Here is a 19970-nt window from a genome sequence, read left to right on the forward strand (position 1 = left end):
CAACAGTTGGTAGAATATGTTACTACTTGTATAATATGTATTATATTAAATTTTAAATAAGTATAAACACATAGTATATGTCCTGAAGGTTAGAGAAGAAACTAGTAAGTATTAATTTTTAGGAAGACAAACTATATGGTTGGGGAACACAGATGACAAGACTTTTTGCTCTATAGCCTCTTGGGATTGTTCACTTTTAAACCATGTGAATTTTCTACTTAATCAAATAATAAATTAGTTAAAATTATTTTTGAATAATAGTTCCCCCTTAAAATTAGGCATTTTATCATTATTTTCTTTTGAAGAGTTAACTTCTTTCCCCAAAAAAAGCTTTGGCTTTAAGTAACATTGTTGTATTTTTTGTAGTTTATTTACACAGCTAGCTTAGACTCAGTTTTGGTAGACTGACCTTTGAGTAACTTGGTAAATACTAAGAGCATTTTAGTATTGCCAGATGGAATGTTTAATGTTCTTTCTAAAATAAATACAAATTGACCAACCATGAGTGATTTGCTTTGCCTTACCCATCCAATTAAATATCACCACAGTGTCTTCAACTTAAATTTAATAGTGAGTAGAAGAATTAGGTGCAAGAACCTCAAGACAGCCATTTTGGGAAGAATATTTTTGACTCTTTAATGATTGGGTAGTGCTTAGGCCTTAAAAATGCAACGCTCTTGGCAGAATGCTTATTATCCTATAAGTACTTTCCATTGAGTGGAATTAGCTTTTACTGGAGGTTGCAAGTTCAGAGGAGGTCTAGTAATGTCACAATTGACATGGCCACAGACTTCTAGTCTAAAGTACTTCTAGTGGGCTTCACTGTGTATCCTGATCTAAACGACAGCTCCCTGTTTATTGGCATTGTAATTCAAGCTTCTTTAGATTCCTGTTTACAAATATGAAATACTGCTATTTTTCCTGAAACTTAAGTATTGAGATCAGAGTTCATGAGGAAAAATTTTACATTGATGTAGAGAAGTTTAAGATGCTCCATAAAATATATCTCTTATTCCTTGCCCCTGATGTCTACTTTTTCAGTGAAGGGTATAGCATAGGGGGAGGGGTTGGGAAGAGAAGTTGAGTGATAGTATATAGTGCTAAGAGAAGGGAAGCAACTAAGCAAGGCAGAATAAGGAGGAATTGAGGTTTATGTGAAGGCTTTCCAGTAGAGATGACACTTGGACTGAGTTTTGATGGACGAAGAGTTCAGGCAAGAGGGAAAAAAAGTTTTATGTGGAGATACTTGCATCTGTAAAGGCAAAGAAGTATGGAGATCCAGTATTTGAAGTGCAGGTAATTTGGTATGACTGATGCTTTGGCACAGAGTAAAGGAAACTGTAGGTATGGGAGAAGCAATTGGAAAGAGGGATAGGTCCAGATCAGCAGTTTGGATTTTATTTCCTAGGTGGTTTATCCTGCTTTGTGTGATATAATCAGATTTATGAACTTTTGATAGAGTGCTATGAAAGTTTGTGAGAGGCAGGGTGCAAGACTAGAGATAAGCAAACCATTTCAACGGTTGTGTAACAGTTCAGACCCACGGTGAGGGTTTGAACTAGAGAAGTCCTGGTGGGGATGAAGAAAAGGGGATAGATTTGAAAGATACTCAAGAGGTAGAATTGATAAGGCTTAGGAAGTATGGGATGTAGAACAGTAAAGACAATGATGTCAAAGCACTGGATGAATGAAAGTATGTAACTAGAAATGAAGCAGGAGGAACAGGTTTGGGAAAGAAAATGAGTTCCACTTTGGACACTGACTTTAAAGTATTTAATGTATGAGGCATATAGCTGGCATTTAGAGTTTTCAGTTTGGTAGACACTGGTGTGTTAGGTGCTAATGTAACCTTGAGGTAGGATTTTATCTTACTCTTCTTTCTGTTCCCCAGCATGATTCATAGTGCTTTGGATATAGGGGCTGTATGGTATGAGAATGAATAGATCTCATCCCTTATGAGATGTGATCTTGAATCTTGGGAATGTCATTCCTTTCTCAAGACCTGTTTTCCCTTTCAGTAAAGTGAGGGAGTTGACAAAATTAAAGTTTTGTAAGTATGTTTTATTGGCATCACTTGTGAGTATGGCAAGTAATTTTAGATTAGTGATAAAGCGCTGGTGTCTGCTTGCTTTTATAAATTAGAGTTTATTTGTGTCTCTCTTTCTTGGTTGTATTCCACTGTTCTTTCTTGGGTGTGAGAGAAAAGTGTGGAGTTGTAATTAGTCTGCTGAGATTTCATACTCTGGCTAGGCCAATTGGAGTGGTCACACCGGAGTGTTGTCCTTCATTGGTTAGGGTAGATAAAAGGTTAAGAATCACTATATTAAATAGTTGTTAAGGACTTAGAACTGCAAAATTCTGTGTTTGTATCAAGGACCTATCATTCTGATTCTAAATAGTAATTTCTGTTTTTGTAACCTTAGGAACTCTATTTTGAAAACCTCTCAAAACGAATAAAGCAAGTCATGGAGAAGAATGGGAATAAGCGAAAGCTTCGGGTTTGTGTTGCTACTTGCAACCGTGCTGATTATTCCAAACTTGCCCCAATCATGTTTGGCATTAAAATGGAACCTGAGTTCTTTGAACTTGACGTGGTGGTACTTGGCTCTCACTTGATAGACGACTATGGGTAAGATGAATGTATTTCCTTAAGATAATCTTTATTGAAAGGTGTATTGGAGAGAGTTTGGATTTTTGAGCCATATGGGCCTAGTTTAAATCCCCATTATCATTAAATATTTATGAGACCGTGGGGAAGTCACTTGTATTTCTGAGATGGTTTTCTAACCTATAAAATGAGGTAAAAGCCTATAACATTGCTTATGATGATGAATGGTGATAGTAATATAAAGTGCCCATCACAGTGATGGTGTTTAGTAGATGCTAATTATAATATAATGCTAATTATAATAATGATAGTTATAATAGTTATTATTGTTAGTTATATTAGGGAGAAATGCCATTTATAAATATTTATTGTCTATAATAATGTGACTCATTCGATGTGATCTCTTTTATGAGTTCTTTAATGGCAATTCTACTTTAAAACTGGTATTTAAATCAGCAGTGTATGGATATAGAACAAGATTTTAAAAATCTAATTGATCTACAAGGTAAAGTAGAATGTTACATGCTATTACCACTGATATTTATTATGGCATTGTTATGTTTGTTGTTAATCACAATCTATATTTGAGAAATGAAGGTTGGGCAATCAAATTTTGAGGGAACAGAATGTATAAATCAGAACTGGACATTGAATTTTGTTCTATGTACTTAAACTAAAAGAATATGAAGTGGCATTTAGTGCACCCTTGTGGCATGAAAAAGTTAATACAGTCTCCTAAGATGGTCAAACAGAAATCCTAGGATGAGCCAGGACTGGTCATTAAGGGACTGAGAAATCCTTCTTGACAAAAAGGGGTGAGAGAGAAATGAGACCAAATAAAGTTTCAGTGGCTGAGAGATTTCAAACAGCGTCTAGAGGTTATCCTGGAGGTTATTCTTATGCATTATATAGATATCCCTTTTTAGTTTATGATGTATTGGAGTGGCTGGAGGGAAGTACCTGAAACTGTTGAGCAGAGTTCCGGCAGCCTTGATTCTTGAAGACAATTGTATAAAGATAAAACTTTTACAGTGTTACTGTGTGATTGTGAAAGACTTGTGTCTGATGCTCCTTTTATCCAGGGTATGGACAGATGAGTAAAAAATAAGGATAAATAAATAAATAATAGAGGGGACAAAGGGTAAAATAAATTGGGTGGATGGAAATACTGTGGGTTGATGAGAAGGAGGGGTCAGGGGTATGGTATGTATGAGTTTTCTCTTTTTATTTCTTTTTCTGGAGTGATGCAAATGTTCAAAAAAATTATCCTGGTGATGAATATGTGATGATATTGTGATGATACGTAATGATATTGTGAGCCATTGATTGTACACTATATATGGAATGTATGTGTGTGAAGATGTCTCAATAAAAATATTTTTTAAAAAAGATGGTAAAAAAATACACTGTTGTATATAAAGGAAGCTTGTGTTAAAGCAAAATAGTGTTTTTCAGACTATTTCTTAAAAACAAAACAGCAACAGCAACAACAACAAATAAAAACCTGCCTCCAAAAATAATGTTGCAATTTGCTTTTAGAAAATATTTAAATAGTAGAGAAGAAACTTAAAGATAGTACAAAGATCCGTAGTTTTTCTTTTAAATGTGAAATGAATTCTGGCCAACTGAAAAAATCAACTTGAATGAGAGGACAAGGTAGAAGAAAAATTTTCGATTTAGCCTGTGATTAAAATCTGAGTGGGTTCTTTTACTTCTACGAGAAAGACTTGGTAGGAAGACTAGTGGGAGAAAGGCTCTCAGGGAAATTTTAAGTAAGATTCCTATCTTATTAAGGGTAGAAAGTAAGGTTCTTATCTTATTAAGGGTGGAAAGATAGTATTTGTATGGTAAGATTGTTAAATTGGAAACTTGACTAGTACCTAAATTTATGTTTAAAATGCATTCTAACATAAGAAATTACCTCTAGGGAGGGAACTGAATGACTAGGAGATAGAAGTGAGGGGTAGACTTTTCACCATAAATAACCTTTGTACCTTTTGAATTTTAAACTGTGTATATATTACCTATTTTAAGACCTTAAGACAAACAAAACATATATAGTTTACTTCAGCTATTTGGAATTTTTTTTTAAATCAGCATTTCAAATTCATAAGAATTGAGTAAAAGAGGAAATTAAATAAGTAACAACTACTGAGAAATCGATTTGTTCATTTATTCATTCAACAAACATTGTATATATATCCAGGAAGGACAACAAACCCTACAAAAGGAGAAATACAAAGTAAGCCACTTTCTAGGCACAGCATGGTCAAACTGCTGAAAACCAAGAAAAATCTTGAAAATAGCAAGAGAAAAATGACAGTTCCTGTAGAAAGCATGATGTAAATGGTAACTGTTGCCTCATCTGAAGTAACAGAGGTCAGAAGATAATGGAATGTTTCTAAAGGGCTCATAGAAAAAAAACCAACAACAATAATTGTCAATCCAGAATTTTTTCCCCAGTGATAATATCTGTGATGGTTAATTTCATGTTTCAACTTGGCCAGGTTATGGTACCTAATTTGGTCAAGCAAGCACTGGCTTGATTGTTACTATGAGAACATTTTGTGGACTTAAATCATTAGTAAGTTGATTGCATCTTTGACTGATTACAATTTACGGTCAAATGAGGAGATTGCCTTCAACAATCAAAGAAATTTCATCTGTACAGTTGAAGACTTTAAAGAAGTTATGATAATAGCAGTTAGAAGTGAAGAATTTCCACCTCTACTTCAGCCAGCCAGCTTCTCCTGGGGAATTCATCAAAAATCTTCATTGGAGTTCTCAGTTTGTGGCCTGTTCTACAGAATTTGGATTTGCCCGTCCCCATGGTCATGTGAGGCAATTCTTATACAAATCTCATAATATTTACAGATATCTCCTTTTGGTTCTGTTTCCCTAGAGAATGCTAACACAGCTCTGATACTAGAGTGGAGTGGTTCGTTAGGGGCAGAATATTAAGGATGAAATTTTTTAATTGGTTCTGGGGTTTTTAGAATTGGGTCTCTAATTTGATTAGATTCAAAGGCACTAATGACTATATTGACAAGTGTCAAGATGGCAATGATAGTCCGTGGCATGAGTTGGCCATAGAGATATACCAAAATATCACCACTGAATACAGATACTCAAATGCTTATAAGTGGCATGGCTCTGGGTGAAAGTGTTTTTGACACTCTCAACAGAGTTTTGTGGGATTAAAAGGTATTATGATGTTGGCTGGTTGTTCCTAAGTGCTCTGGATATAGTGATAAAAGAAAGGATGAGCTCAAGGCTTCAAATTCACTAATTAAATGCCACATGAAAGACATGAAAGTTTCTGGGTGTGTGTCCTGAAAGAAAATCTTATTTTTTGTAGCTGCAGACTTGAGATTTTTGAAAACCATACCCAGAGTCTCGTTGTATGAGTAGTTGAATTACAACATAAACTAAATTCCTAACCTTGTAGGATGTCTTCTGTTAAAGCAAGGGCATTGATTGGAAAGGAAAGGGATCCTGAAAATTGGAATGGGGACATATGGGTTGATAATGATGCAGGTGAGAACATTGAAACCCTGGGTTTCACTGAGTTTTTGCCATATAAACCTGTAATGGTCTGCCCTGAGAAACCAGCCTCCAGCCTCTGTTCAGCCCTGAGGAACTAGCCACCCAGCCTCCACCTGTAAAGATTAACCCTGCTGTGCCTGATAAGCCTGTAAGTACCTCCCATAAGCACACAGTCTGCACTCTGTTTGAGGAACTTCATTTTGTTTTACTGGATGAAACTGCAACGAAATGCCCTGTAGTGTTGGCTTGTAAAACATTTCTAATTCTTCTCAGACCTATAAGTAGACTAAAGTCTAAATAGGCCCAAAAAGGTAAGGTACAAAGTGCGACCCATGAGAAGGGGCTCTGTGCTCCAAAATAACTGCATTATTTTCCCAACTTGTATAGACAGAAATCAGGGAAATATGTGTGGAAATGGATATATTAATGGTATATGGGATAATGGAGGAAGGAATATAAACTGGGGTAAGATTGAATTTATTGCTATGAGCCCACTAAGCAGAGATTCTGGACTCCATATTGTAGCTCGAGGAGTTAGAAAGGGCTTTAACAGTTTATTCAGGTGGTTGGCTGAAACATGGATCAAAAGGTGGTCTACATAACGTGAGGCCAAAATGCCAGAACTTTCCTAATGTAGATGAGAGGACCCAAAGGCTTAGAGAGATTAGAATGGCTTCATCATGTGAGATCTGCTTACCTACCCCAGGAATTTCCAGAAGACACACCTTTCATTTGGACTGTGAGGAATAAATTTGTAAGAGTAACTCCATTATCCCTAAAGAGCGCTATGGTTCACTCTTCTCTGAAGGTCAGATATTATTTTGTGAACTGCTGTCACCGAACTGGGATCCTTGAACACAATGGGAATCCTCAGATCCCTGGTTGGCAGAAGCAAGATGGCAGCACTTAGTTGCCAAAGACAGGGTGGGCATGGCAACCATAATAGACAAGCACATTCAAAGTGGCTGTCAAAAAAGTCTGACTCTCAGAGACCTATGGTGTTGGCTAATAGATCATGGTGTACCTTGAAGTAAAATAGATAGGCAGTCTACTAAATTCTTATGTGATCTGTGTAAGCAGAAGAGTTCTAGGTCAAGTGAACAAATATCTGTGCATTGGGGAAAAGGAAATGATTGGGGAGATTTGGGGGGTTATTAGACGTTGGCCCAGAAGTGGCATTAATCCCAGGAGACCAAAAATGTCACTGTGGTCCACCAGTCAGAGTAGGGGCTTAAGGAGGTCAGGTGATGAATTGAATTTTGGTTCTGGTCTGTTTCACAGTGGGTCCAATGGGTCCTGGACCCATTCTATGGTTATTCCTCCAGTTCTGAAATGCATAATTGGAATAGACATACTCAGCAACTGGTAGAACCTCCATATTGGTCCCCTGAACATGTAGGGAACTGAGGGCTACTATGGTAGGAAAGGCCAAGTGGAAGCCACTAGAACTGTCCCTACCTTGCAAGATAGTGAATAAAAAAGCAATACTGGATGCATAGAGGGATTGCAGAAATTAGCATTTGAAGGATGTAGGGGTGGTGGCATCCCCGTTCAACTTTCCTATTTGGCTTGTGCAGAAAACAGATGGATCTTGGAGGATTACAGTGGCTTATTGTAAGCCTCACCAGGTGGTAGCTCCAATTGCATCTGCTATCCCAGTTGTGGTATCATTGCTTGAGCAAATCAACCCATCCCCAGTACCTGGTATGCAGCTTTTCATCTAGCAAATGCTTTTTGCTCCGTTGCTGTTAGTATAGACTACGAGAAACAGTTTGCCTTCAGCTGTTATGTCTAGCAATACACCCTCAATGTCCTACCTCAGGGGTATATCAACTCACCAGCCCTATTTCATAATGTAGTCCACAGGGACCTTGATCATCTCTCCCTCCCATGAGACATCACTTTATATTGATGATATCATGTTGATTGGACCTACTGAGCAAGAAGTAGCAACTACTCTAGACTTATTGATAAGGCATTTCCATGTCAGAGGATGGGAGATAAATCCAATAAAAATATAGGTAACTTCCACTTCAGTGAAATTTTTAGATGTGCAGTGGTGTGGGGAATGTTGAGATGACCCTTGTAAAGTGAAGAATAAGTTTGTTGCATTTGGCCCCTCCTGCAACCAAAAAAAAGACACACCACCTAATTGGCCTCTTTGAATTTTAGAGACTAACATATTTCTCATTTGAGTCTGCTACTCTGATCCATTTACAGAGTGACCCGAGAAGCTGCTAGTGTTGAGTGGGAACCAGAACAAGAGGAGGTTCTGCAACACATCCAGGTTGCTGTGCAAGCTTCTTTGCCTCTTGGGCCAAATGATCTAGCAGATCCAGTGGTACTAGAAGTATCAATGACAAATAGAGATGCTGTCTGGAGCCTCTGGCAGGCCCCCATTGTAGAATCACAACACATATACTTACGATTTTGGAGCAAAGCCTTGCCATCCTCTTCAGATAACTACTTTCCTTTTGAGAAACAGCTTTTGGCCTGCTACTGGGCCTTAGTAGAGACTGAATGCTTATCCATGGCCACCATTTTACCTTGAACCCTGAGTTGACTATCATGAACTGTGTATTGTCAGAGTCACTAAGCCATAAAGCCTTGCCTGATTGTTACTATGAGAACATTTTGTGGACTTACATCATTAGTGAGTTCATTGCATATTTTGGCTCTGTATAATCTACAGAGCAGGTTGCCTTCAACAATGAGAGAAGTTTCATCCAATCAATTAAAGGTTTTAAAAGAAATGATGGTTTCAGCATTCAGAAGAGAGAATTTCCACTTCTACTTCAGCCAGCCAGCCTCTCCTGGGGAGTTCATTGAAAACCATCACTGGAGGTCCCAGCTTGCAGCCTGCCCTAAGGAATTTGAACTTGTCCATCCCCACAATTGCATGAGACAATTCTTATCATAATCTCATAATATTTACAGATAGCTCCTGTTTCTCGTTTCCCTAGAGAACCCTAATACAATATCCTTTAAAAGTGAAGATGAAATAAAGATATTTTCAGATAAAAGCTAAGTAAATTATCACCAGCAGTTATATACTATATATATGCATATGGATAAATATAAAAGATTACCTTTTTATTCTCTTAATTAAAAAAAATAAAACTGTTATGTAAAAGTCATAACATGACATTGTGGAGTTTATAATGTAAGTGGATTTAAAATACAGGGTGCATGGGTGGTTCAGTGGTAAATGCTCGCCTTCAGTACAGGAGACCTGGGTTCAATTCCCTGACCATGAACCTGTCCCCCCCACCCGAAAAAAAAAAAAAGCCATAAAATATATGACAAAAGGAGCACAAAGGATGGGAAGTGAAAATGGAAGTATATTATTATAAGGTTTTTATTATACATTAAGTCTTATGGTATTTAAGGTAAACCAATAAGTATTTCTTTCCCTAGAAAAAACATAAAAAATAATACAAAGATATACAGATAAAAATTCAGTTGAGGAATTTAAATGGACTACTGAAAAATATTCTGCTACCCTTAAAGAAGGCAGGAAAGGAGGAACAGAGGAACAACCATAATCTGCAGAAATGCAGATGTGACAAATGAGGAACAAATGACCAAATGGTAGGCCTAAACCCAGCTGGATCAATAATTACATTAAGTATAAATAAGCTAATTGCTCCAATTAAAGGCAGTGATTGTCAGCCTGGGTGAAAAAGCAAAATCTAACTATATACTATCCGCCAGAGACACTTTAAATTTAAAGACACAGATAAATTTAAAATAAACGAATGAAAAAAAACATACCATGAAACAGTAAGTGTAAGAGAACTGGTGGGGCTATAATTTATATGACAATGTAGACTTTAATTCAATGAATATTGCTAGAGACAATGAGGGGTTACCACTCTTGCAGTCATTTGAATGATGTAAAGTTGGCATTCCAATCCTAAATATGCATGTATTTAATAACAGTTTAAAAATACATGAAGCAACATATGACACGATTAAAGAGGGAAATAGACAAACTTGTAATTGCAGTTGGAGAGTTTAAAACCTCTCTCTCAGTAATTGTTACAATAAATAACTAGAAAATCCCCAAGAATATAGAAGTCCCAGGACAAAATCATCAGTCACCTTTCTCTAACTGGCATTTATAGATCACTGTATCCAGTTATGGAAAAATACATCTCTTTTTTTATGTAAATTCAAATTTTAAGATTCTTTTTGTGGAATAAAAAAGCTCTTTACTTTTTACAGGGCTCTTTCTGAGTTGCAAAGATTATCTTCCCCTTTCCATGTTTTTGTACTTCATAGTATTCCTCCATTCAGTCTTGGCTGTCACATGCAGACAGACAGTGTGCTGGTTTGAAAGGATGTATGTCCCCTAGAAAAGCCATGTTTTAATCTAAATCCCATTTTGTAAAGGCAAAAATAATCCCTATTCAATACTGTATGTTTGAAAGTGTAATTAGATCATCTCCCTGGAGATGTAACCCAATCAAGAATGGTTGTTAAGCTGAATTGGGGGAAATGTGTCTCCACCCATTTGCGTGGGTCTTGATTAGTTTCTGGAGTCCTATAAAAGAGGGAACATTTTGGAGAATGAGAGAGATTCAGAGAGAGCAGAGAATGCTGTACACCATGAAGCAGAGTTCACCAGTCAGTGACCTTTGAAGATAAAGAAGGAAAACGCCTCCCGGAAAGCTTCATGAAACAGGAAACCAGGAGAGAAAGCTAGCAGATGACGTCGTGTTCGCCATGTGCCCTTCCAGCCAAGAGAGAAACCCTGACCATGTTCCCTGTGTGCCTTCTCACTTGAGAGAGAAACCCTAACTTCACCAGCCTTCTTGAATCAAGGAATCTTTCCCTGGATGCCTGTGATTGTACGTTTCTATAGACTTGTTTAACTGGGACATTTTCTCAGCCTTAGAACTGTACACTAGCAACTTATTAAATTCCCCTTTTTAAAAGCCATTCGTTTCTGGTATATTGCATTCCGGCAGCTAGCAAACTAGAACAGACAGCACGAGAATCTTTTTTTTTTTTTTTTTTGCCTCTGTAGTGGAAATTTTAGCAGCAGCCATTAAATGCTCCAGAACTGTCAAATAGATGTGTAAAATAGACCTTCTTTTCAAATGCATATGTATCAAAATAGAGCCTGGGCTATAAATTAAGCCTTACAAATTTCAGAAGTCTGAAATATTACAGTATTTATTCTCTGATCACAGCAGCATGAAATGAGAAATAACAAAAAGCCCAGACATTTGGAAATTAAATACTAGTCTTGAAAGACCATGGGCTGCTTCCACGTTGTTCAAGGGTGATTGCTCCCTGATATGGAGATAATGGAGAAGTTCTCAGTAATATTGACCATAGGTATATGACCTCAGAGGAGTTTGAAATTCTAGTATGAAAATACGTGGACTCTTACTTCAAAGAAACCTTTTCTGCAAGACACTTTGCCGCAATGGAATTGAAAGGCTAAGAAATTTTATTCTTGGAGATGATGGAAAAAGCTATGTGAATCTTGAAGATAATTACTTGAAATGTGCTGGGTAGGAATAAAGTTGAAAGGTGCTTTTTTTAGAAAACATCGTTTGTCAGATTTATCTGACCAAGAATTTGAAGATTTATTTAATAAGGTTGTCTGTGTGCTTTGCATGGTTCCAATATGCTTGAACATACATAACTAAAGTTAAATAATACCAGTCTGCCAAAAACACAGTCAAAATTTCAGTTACCACAGTGCTATGAACAGTTGCATAAAGTACACACTTTGCTGCTAGATCTTTTGTTCATAAATCATTATGCAAATAACAGATGTGCATCATGATCGATGACAAATCACAATACTTCCTTCAAAGTCTGCTTTGGTCACTGAGCATCTGTTACCCAGTTCATGTATAAACAAGAAAGTATGTAGTCTCATAGCCTCCTTGTCTCCCAGTGATAAACCCATGAGACATTTTACAAAAATGGATAATAGAAAGAGGAATCAATAAAGATGATGGGACAGTGAAGAAATGCAAAGCGATAACGCTGGAAGTGAAATTGTGTTTAGATTTGAAAATGGTGACATCAAAGCCAAGATAGGAAGAGACCTAGGCTTGCTTGAAGTTCCAGTACGAACCATATTGAAAAAATCTAATGAATATGAAAAAACAAGGTAAAGTAGCTTTAACATCTTCTAGCATAAATTGCTTCTCATGGTTGAAATGGAGTGTTTACTTCAACTTTGGGTTGAAGACTGTAGTAAAAAACAAGTCCCAATCAGTTTGACTAGCATTTCGGCCAAACAAAGCGTTGAAGTTATTTGCTATATTGAAAGTTGCTGTATTACAAGGAGACTGAAAAAGAACATTTTATTGTCAGTAGAGGCTGGTTTCATTTCAGAAGTTAGCATGAATTAATTAATATTAAATTATCTGGTGAAGTTGTGTTGGTGAAGTTTACCCCCAGATTCCAAGAATTACCGGCAGTCCTTGTTTTGCACAGTAGTGCAGGACAGTACTATACAAAAATTTTGCAGGATTCAAATAGAATGGAAATGGAGTTATAGAAGATATAGCTGACTGTGGGAATGCTGGCATTGCTGCTGTTCAAGAGACTTTAGATACGCAACCAGAGGAACATACTGAAAATTACTTATAGGCATAAATGAGGAAAGTGGTTGTGGTGATGAAAAGGATGAAGATGTTGCAGAGGAAGTGGTTTTGGCAAGAAGCTTCATATTAAAGACATTTTAATATGAAGACATTGAAAGTGCAAAGGGTAAAATTTTGAACGCTCATTCAAATTTAGGAATATGATAGTTTGCCACATAAAAGAAAGTAGCTCCATATCGCAAGTTATATGATGAGAAGGCAAGCACTAATAAAATTACTCTTGATAAGTATTTTACAAAGAAATAAAATTTTAATTCTCAAAAAAAAAAGACTATGGGCCATGATTTCTTAATAAGAGAAATTCAGAAATATTTTGAACTGAATAGTAAATATCACAATATTTCAAAATTTGTGAAAGTGCTTATATTAAAATATAGGAAAAGTTTAAAGTCAATAATCTGCATTTCTGTTTTATTAAAGAAGAAAATGAAAAATATTGAGCCAGAGTAGAAGGAAGGAAACAATAAAGACTAGAAATCAAAGAAAAAAAGTTGGTTTTTTGAAAATATTAATAAAATTGATAAGCTCCTAGCAAAACTGATGAAGAAGGAAATGGAAAAAACACAAATTACCAATATAGCAAAAATAGAGAGGATATCACTACTGATCTTACAGACATTAAAAAGATAAAAAGGAAATATTCAGTCAATAAATGGGACAATGAATTTGGATGAAATGAACCAGTTCCTTGAAAAACACTGCTTTCCAAAACTGGCACAAAAAGACATAGAAAATTTCAGTAGCCCTATATCTATTAAAGGAATTTATTTCTTTATTGAACACTTCCCACCAAAATAGTTTCCCACAAAATGGCCTCATTTATAAATTCTATCAAACATTTAAGGAAGAAATAACACCAAAGCTATACAAACTTTTTTAGGAAAATAGATGAGCAGGGAACTTTCCCAACTCATTTTATAAGACTGCCATAACCCTAATATGAAAACCTGACAGATATTACAAGAAAATGAAATTGAGATCGGTATTCTTCATGAATATAGACAAGAATTTCTAACACAGTATCAGCAAATCACATCCAGCAATATAAAAAACAATTCATAATGACTAAGAGTGTTCATATTGGAAATTCAAGATTGATTTAACAATTAAAAACAGTATAATTCACACATTAACAGAATAAAGGGACAAACCCATATTATCATCTCAAAGCATTTAACAAAATTAAACAACTGGTCGCAATATAAAGTCTTAGCAAATTTGAACTAGAAGGGGAATTCCTTATCTGATAAGCCCATCTGAGAAAAACTTACAGCTGATAAAAATTTATGCACTTCCCCTAAGATTGGGAACAAGGTAAAGATTTCTGCTTTTACCACTTGTCATCAACTTATATTGGAAGTAACAGCCAGTGCCAATAAAATAAAACATAGAAATAAAGGCATAAAGATTGTCTTGATTTACAAGCAACATGTAGAAAAATCTGAAGGGATCTATAAATTGTCTACTAGAACATCCTTGTGATATAAAATGATGTATGTAATTAATATTTAATGATCTGATATTATAGTGTTAACTGAATGAAGCAGGTTACCAAGTTGTATGCATAAAGTATCCTCAATCTTGTTAAAATAAGATACATAAAATGACTAGAAGGAAATAAATAAAATCATCACTTATTACTGAGTAGTAGGTTTATGGATGAAAGTTATTTTCCTCTTTATAAGTTTTTGTATTCTCCAATGTTAAATGATAAACTTGTATTATATATTAAGAAAAAAAGCCATATCTTTTAAAATTTACTTATAACAGGAAACTCTGAAATTTTAAGAGTTTCTATTGTTATTAAAGCATAAAGCGGACTTAAAACTGTATTTCATGGCCACTTTAGTGCTCCCAAACCTATATTTTCACTCCAAACAAAATTATGCTGCATTAATGGTACCATACCGGTAATTCAGGAGATAATTTCCATCATTCAGAGGTTTACTATAGCATAGTTATACATTAGGCATCCTGGTTCCCAGGTTTTGTTTTTGTAAAAAAAAAAAAATTAAAAGCTTTGTTTTTTAAAGTAACCTTCTTTTCTATTATTAAAGTAGCATATAGCTTTTTAAAATTTGGTAAATAAAAAAAAAGAAAGAAAAAAGTCATGACTAGTGTAAAGTTTGATATTGTTCTTCCTAATAAAAAAACTCCCTCGATTTTTTTTTCCTCCATCTATCAACTGGCAGGGAGCACATGTGTGAGCCTTCCTAGGAGTTGGAGGTATTGAATATTTTCATCTAGGTAGAGGGTACAGGTATGTTCATGCAGAAAAATTAATCAAGCTGTAGATTTATGATCCGTGCTCTTTATTTTTGTATGTAAGTTATACTTCATTGCATTTATTTATTTTAACAAGTAAATTAAAAACAGTGTTTCTCCCTTCAGGATTGGTGTTAGATTGCTTTTCCCATATGATGTTATGGTCCTGCATATAAGAACATGCTCTCACACCTGTATTTCTCTCATGCTTTAGAAACACATATCGCATGATTGAACAAGATGACTTTGACATTAACACCAGGTTACACACGATCGTTAGGGGGGAAGATGAGGCGGCCATGGTGGAGTCAGTAGGCCTGGCCCTGGTGAAGCTACCAGATGTCCTTAATCGCCTGAAGCCTGATATCATGATTGTTCATGGAGACAGATTCGATGCCCTGGCTCTGGCTACATCTGCTGCCTTGATGAACATTCGAATCCTTCACATTGAAGGTGGGGAGGTCAGTGGGACCATTGATGACTCTATCAGACATGCCATAACAAAACTGGCTCATTATCATGTGTGCTGCACCCGAAATGCAGAGCAGCACCTGATATCCATGTGTGAAGACCACGATCGTATCCTTCTGGCAGGTTGCCCTTCCTATGACAAACTTCTCTCGGCCAAGAACAAGGACTATATGAGCATCATTCGGATGTGGTTAGGTATGTATTAGACCTGTCAGTCTAAGGGGGTTTTGTCTAAAAATATTGGGTATATTTCAGTCATTTTGTAAATTGTTGTGGATAAAATATTCCACCAGCAATTGGAAGATTAAGGTGTGTAGTTCATAGTCTTGCCCTAAGATATGATTTGACCTGTTCTCTGGGTTTATTTCTGGGTGTAGGCTTTTCTGGTATAGGCTTAATGATTTGATTCTTTACAAATCTGTGCTATATTTATACAATGGAATGCTTTTAATCCATTAAATATAGTTGATGTGGATGAATATTTAGTGGCAAGGACAAATCCTAATACAATCAAAAGGGGAAAAAAAAGCAAATTACAAAATGATATGTATAATATGTAATTTTTATAAAACTATAGCCTAATGGAAAGATTAGGAACTATGTATACCAAGTCATTATATTTATATTTATTTCTGGTTGATGAGATTATGGGTGTTTTTATTTTTGTTTTCTGTATTTTTTTTTTTACTACAATGAAAAACTGTTAATTTTAATTCCTATCTTACGAGATTGTTGGTATACTCAGATGAGATAAGGAATGTGAAAGCAATTAGTATGCTGTAAGTACGTACTAATGTAAAGAATGATGATGATCATTAAAAACCAAAAGTCATAGTTCATTTAGAGTTTGTTTTCTCTGTATCTAAATAACCTTAAGGCCTGAAATCTTCAAGATTGACTGATCTAGCATCCTGGAAATTACTTTTTGCTAATCAGAGACAAAGAAAACATTCATAAATCAGAATGTCATTGATTAATTTATAGTGAAAGTATTAGCTAGGGGAAAAACCAGGATTTTAGTTTAGTCTCCCCTTTTCTAAAAGGTAAGTTGATTGAATAATGAAATTAGTGAATAGAAAATTGATTTGTTGATTGTATATATCTTTAATCCAGATCACACTGGAATAAGAAAGGGATTGGGCTTTCCTACTATGTTACTCCATTCTATATATGTCTTATCTTTGGACATATTTATAATTATCAGGGAACCTAGGCTGGTGGAACACACTTCTGTCTCTTTAGCCACTCCTTTTTTGCATGCATCTATGTAAACACTCTTGCATTCTGTTCTGATTATACTGCTAGCTATATATGTATTCAGAAAAATCTTGTATTTCTGAAAAATGTTTAGTGAGTAGAAAGTATTATAAAGCAGAATGCAGAAAGATTGTACTTTGGACTAGAGATCCCATTTGAAACCATTTAAGCAGTTTCTTTATGAAAAGTGGATGACAAAACAGCAAAACCTGGACATTTTTTTCAACCAGTGAAAAGGAAAATACGGCACAATGAGTCAGAGCCATCTTCCCCTGGCGGTAATATGTTTATACACAGTCTGCACCTGTTTCTTCACCTGCAACTTAGGGTATTATCATTCTCCTTACAGAAAAATAGGGTTGGGTAGGCTATTCAAAGCATGCAACTTTGTAATCAGATCTTTAATAATAATTCTAATAAAAATTTAACCAAGTTTAAAAGGCATGTTAAATTCCTAGTAATGAGAGAAATACCCTAGTGAATAATAGATTATAAAAAACAAAACAATGATGGTACCTTAATGGAAAGGGTTGGATAGAGGGATTGAGGCTGCTGAGTTTTGGAGATAAGAGCAGAAATAACACTGGAAGTTACTGGTTGAGAAGCAGATGCAGGTTTAGCACAAAACATATTATTAACTAGGATGGATGGCTTTGGACTGTTGTCCATTTTCTTTTTCACAGATGGAAAAACATCTAGTTTTTACTATTTTGCCATTTTTCCTTTCATAAAGAAACTGCTTAAATGGCTCCATATAGAATTTTAAGTTAAAAAGTGCAATCCTGCTATGTTCTGCATTATATTGGTTATTTTCTATCCACTATAAACGTTTCTTAACCACACTTAAAGTAGAAGATAAATGAGAAGTGAAAAGTTCTCAGAGGGTTGACTGCTGGGGTTTTACTTCTTGTTACCTTCCATTTACCCTTTAGCAATAAATCCTTACAACTCTTATATAGAATGATCCTCTATATGGAGTTGCAGAAGCTCTATTAACATTTTCACTCTCAAAGAAAAATTGCCCCCACATCCCATGCACAAAGATCAAAGGGGCTTACACTATAAATGGTTTCAAGACAGAGCACATGGGCAAACCAAATCAAGAGAAAGAATGTGAAGGAATTCTGTGATGGGTACTATATTTCTCCACAGCTTGTATACATTTACATTAGGGTTCTCTGCATTTAGCCTTGAGGATTCGTGTGAATAACTCAGCTATTGTGTTAAAGGCTGACGTCATTCCTCTCTTTACCAGTCTCACATGAGTTAATTCACACTATAGAACCATGCGTTATAGCAGAACTTCAGATTACAACGTTTATATCTAGTAGTTCACAATGAAAATACTTTTTTATTGCTACTCCCCATCTGCCTTAGTTTTTAATTCTCTTTGAAATAGTTTCTTTCTAAACCCTGATCTGTATTTAGTAAATTGCCTGATTTTATGTTGATCTCTTTCTAGAATTACTTGTGAACAGAGAGAATAGTTTTCCTTTTGATCTTTGACCCTCTCATATTTTATCAAATTTCTGATAGATTCCTTTACTATCTATCAGGTCTTTTTCCTGGTTGTACAAAAGTTTAATAATTATGTCTTTCCCAAGTTTAGAAGCTAATATGGGACCAATGATTTTTTAAAATTAAAATTTTGGAGCCATGTATTCTTTTAAATCAAAAAGTACTGTTGCAACTTAGTAAAAATTCTGTTACCTCTAAACTATGAAAAATAACTGCTTTTGATTGCATTTGGAAATTAATGTTAAACTATATAGTTAATGATAAAACTGATCATGAAAATTAGTATCACAGGGAAAGATATGCTTTCATTAAAAGTAAAAAATTGGAGTTCATTTTCAGTTTTATGGTATAATTTAGGCCCTGATGTAAATGTCTTGTGTTGTTTGGCATAACACTGTCCATCCAAACCTTTTACATTAAAAAATTTTTTTTGACAAGTTTAAAACATGTATTTAAAATACAATTTATAAAATGCTTATTCTGCTGATTCAGGAGCCCGCAGTGCAGGGTGGAGTGGGAGTGGGCAGCTGCCTGCTACACCAGCAGAGCAGGACTGCAGGGTGGTGGCCCCCCTCTCATGCCCTTCTGTTCAGACACCCAAAGGGCCCATGTGCACCCCTAGGATCACATGACCAGAAAACAGGACCCCAGAGGTCTCTTGAGTCTCTGCTGACCAGGGAAGCTAGATGTAGCCCTGCCGTCCCATTCCTGAGCAGAGCATTCTCAGATGTGCAGGGTATGGCTGTGCTTGGCAGGGCAGGGTGAGGTGGGGTGGGGCAGGTGGGCTCTGGAAGGGCTGATGGTAGCATATAGGGTGTAGCCTCCTGCCTGCAGGTGGGGAGCACCCTGATTGAGAGGGCTAAGGAACCGGTCACCAGGCCTGGACCCCCAGCTTCTTTGGTTATACGCTGACAGAGTACACTTAAATTTTTGCTGAGGAACTGTCCTTTGGGTTCATTCTGGTGGTGATATGAGTTTTTCTAGTCCTTTGAACAAAGCTAGAAACACTTATCATTTGTTGAAACTGGTGAATGATGGTATGGGGAAGCAGCTTTGCATTATATGAAATGTGTTTAATGCTCATTCACATTCTGAATGCCTTCATTTACAAACATATTATTGTTCATTACTATTGCTTGTTAATATTCATTAGAAACATTAGTGAGAAATTGAGAAGATTCATATACTGTTTAATGCTTTGGAATACAATGGACTTTGAAACATAGTAAGTCTCTAGTGCCTGTTATTTGAAGTTATATTTTATGTTTGTAGTAGCATGTACCTTTGTAAAATCTTAAGTGCTCTAAATCCTCAGGCTTGTTACTAGAAATTCTCAGCATTTGATTTTTATTGGGATGCTTAGAATGTGACAAACTGTTTCACTTTAGAATTTTTAAAAGCACAGACTTTGGGGTCTTTTAGACTTTGTTTCTTTCTCTTTTAAGAGTCTAAACTAATGAAGCAATATGGTTTGACTTTCTTTAAACAGGTGATGATGTAAAATCTAAAGATTACATTGTTGCACTCCAGCACCCTGTGACCACTGACATTAAGCATTCTATAAAAATGTTTGAATTAACATTGGATGCACTTATCTCATTTAACAAGCGGACCCTAGTTCTGTTTCCAAATATTGATGCAGGTAATTAAACTTGAAAATGAAATTATGC

General features: G+C 35.7%; 1 protein-coding gene across 6 annotated transcripts in view; it reads left to right on the plus strand.

Moving 5' to 3' along the window:
* The window catches only part of GNE (glucosamine (UDP-N-acetyl)-2-epimerase/N-acetylmannosamine kinase), a 76540-nt gene that overhangs the window by 25651 nt on the left and 30919 nt on the right, over positions 1-19970 (plus strand). For 5 of the 6 annotated variants that reach the window (XM_077147717.1, XM_077147718.1, XM_077147719.1 and 2 more), the window contains 3 exons: positions 2424-2629; positions 15269-15720; positions 19790-19942. In XM_077147717.1, the coding sequence (XP_077003832.1) occupies positions 2424-2629; positions 15269-15720; positions 19790-19942 (811 nt within the window). Of the gene's footprint in view, positions 1-555; positions 1297-2423; positions 2630-15268; positions 15721-19789; positions 19943-19970 lie in introns of those variants that run through there. The other variant, XM_077147722.1, reaches the window with a different exon arrangement.

This window comes from Tamandua tetradactyla, chromosome 2 (genome assembly GCF_023851605.1).
Source record: "Tamandua tetradactyla isolate mTamTet1 chromosome 2, mTamTet1.pri, whole genome shotgun sequence".
NCBI lineage: Eukaryota > Metazoa > Chordata > Mammalia > Pilosa > Myrmecophagidae > Tamandua > Tamandua tetradactyla.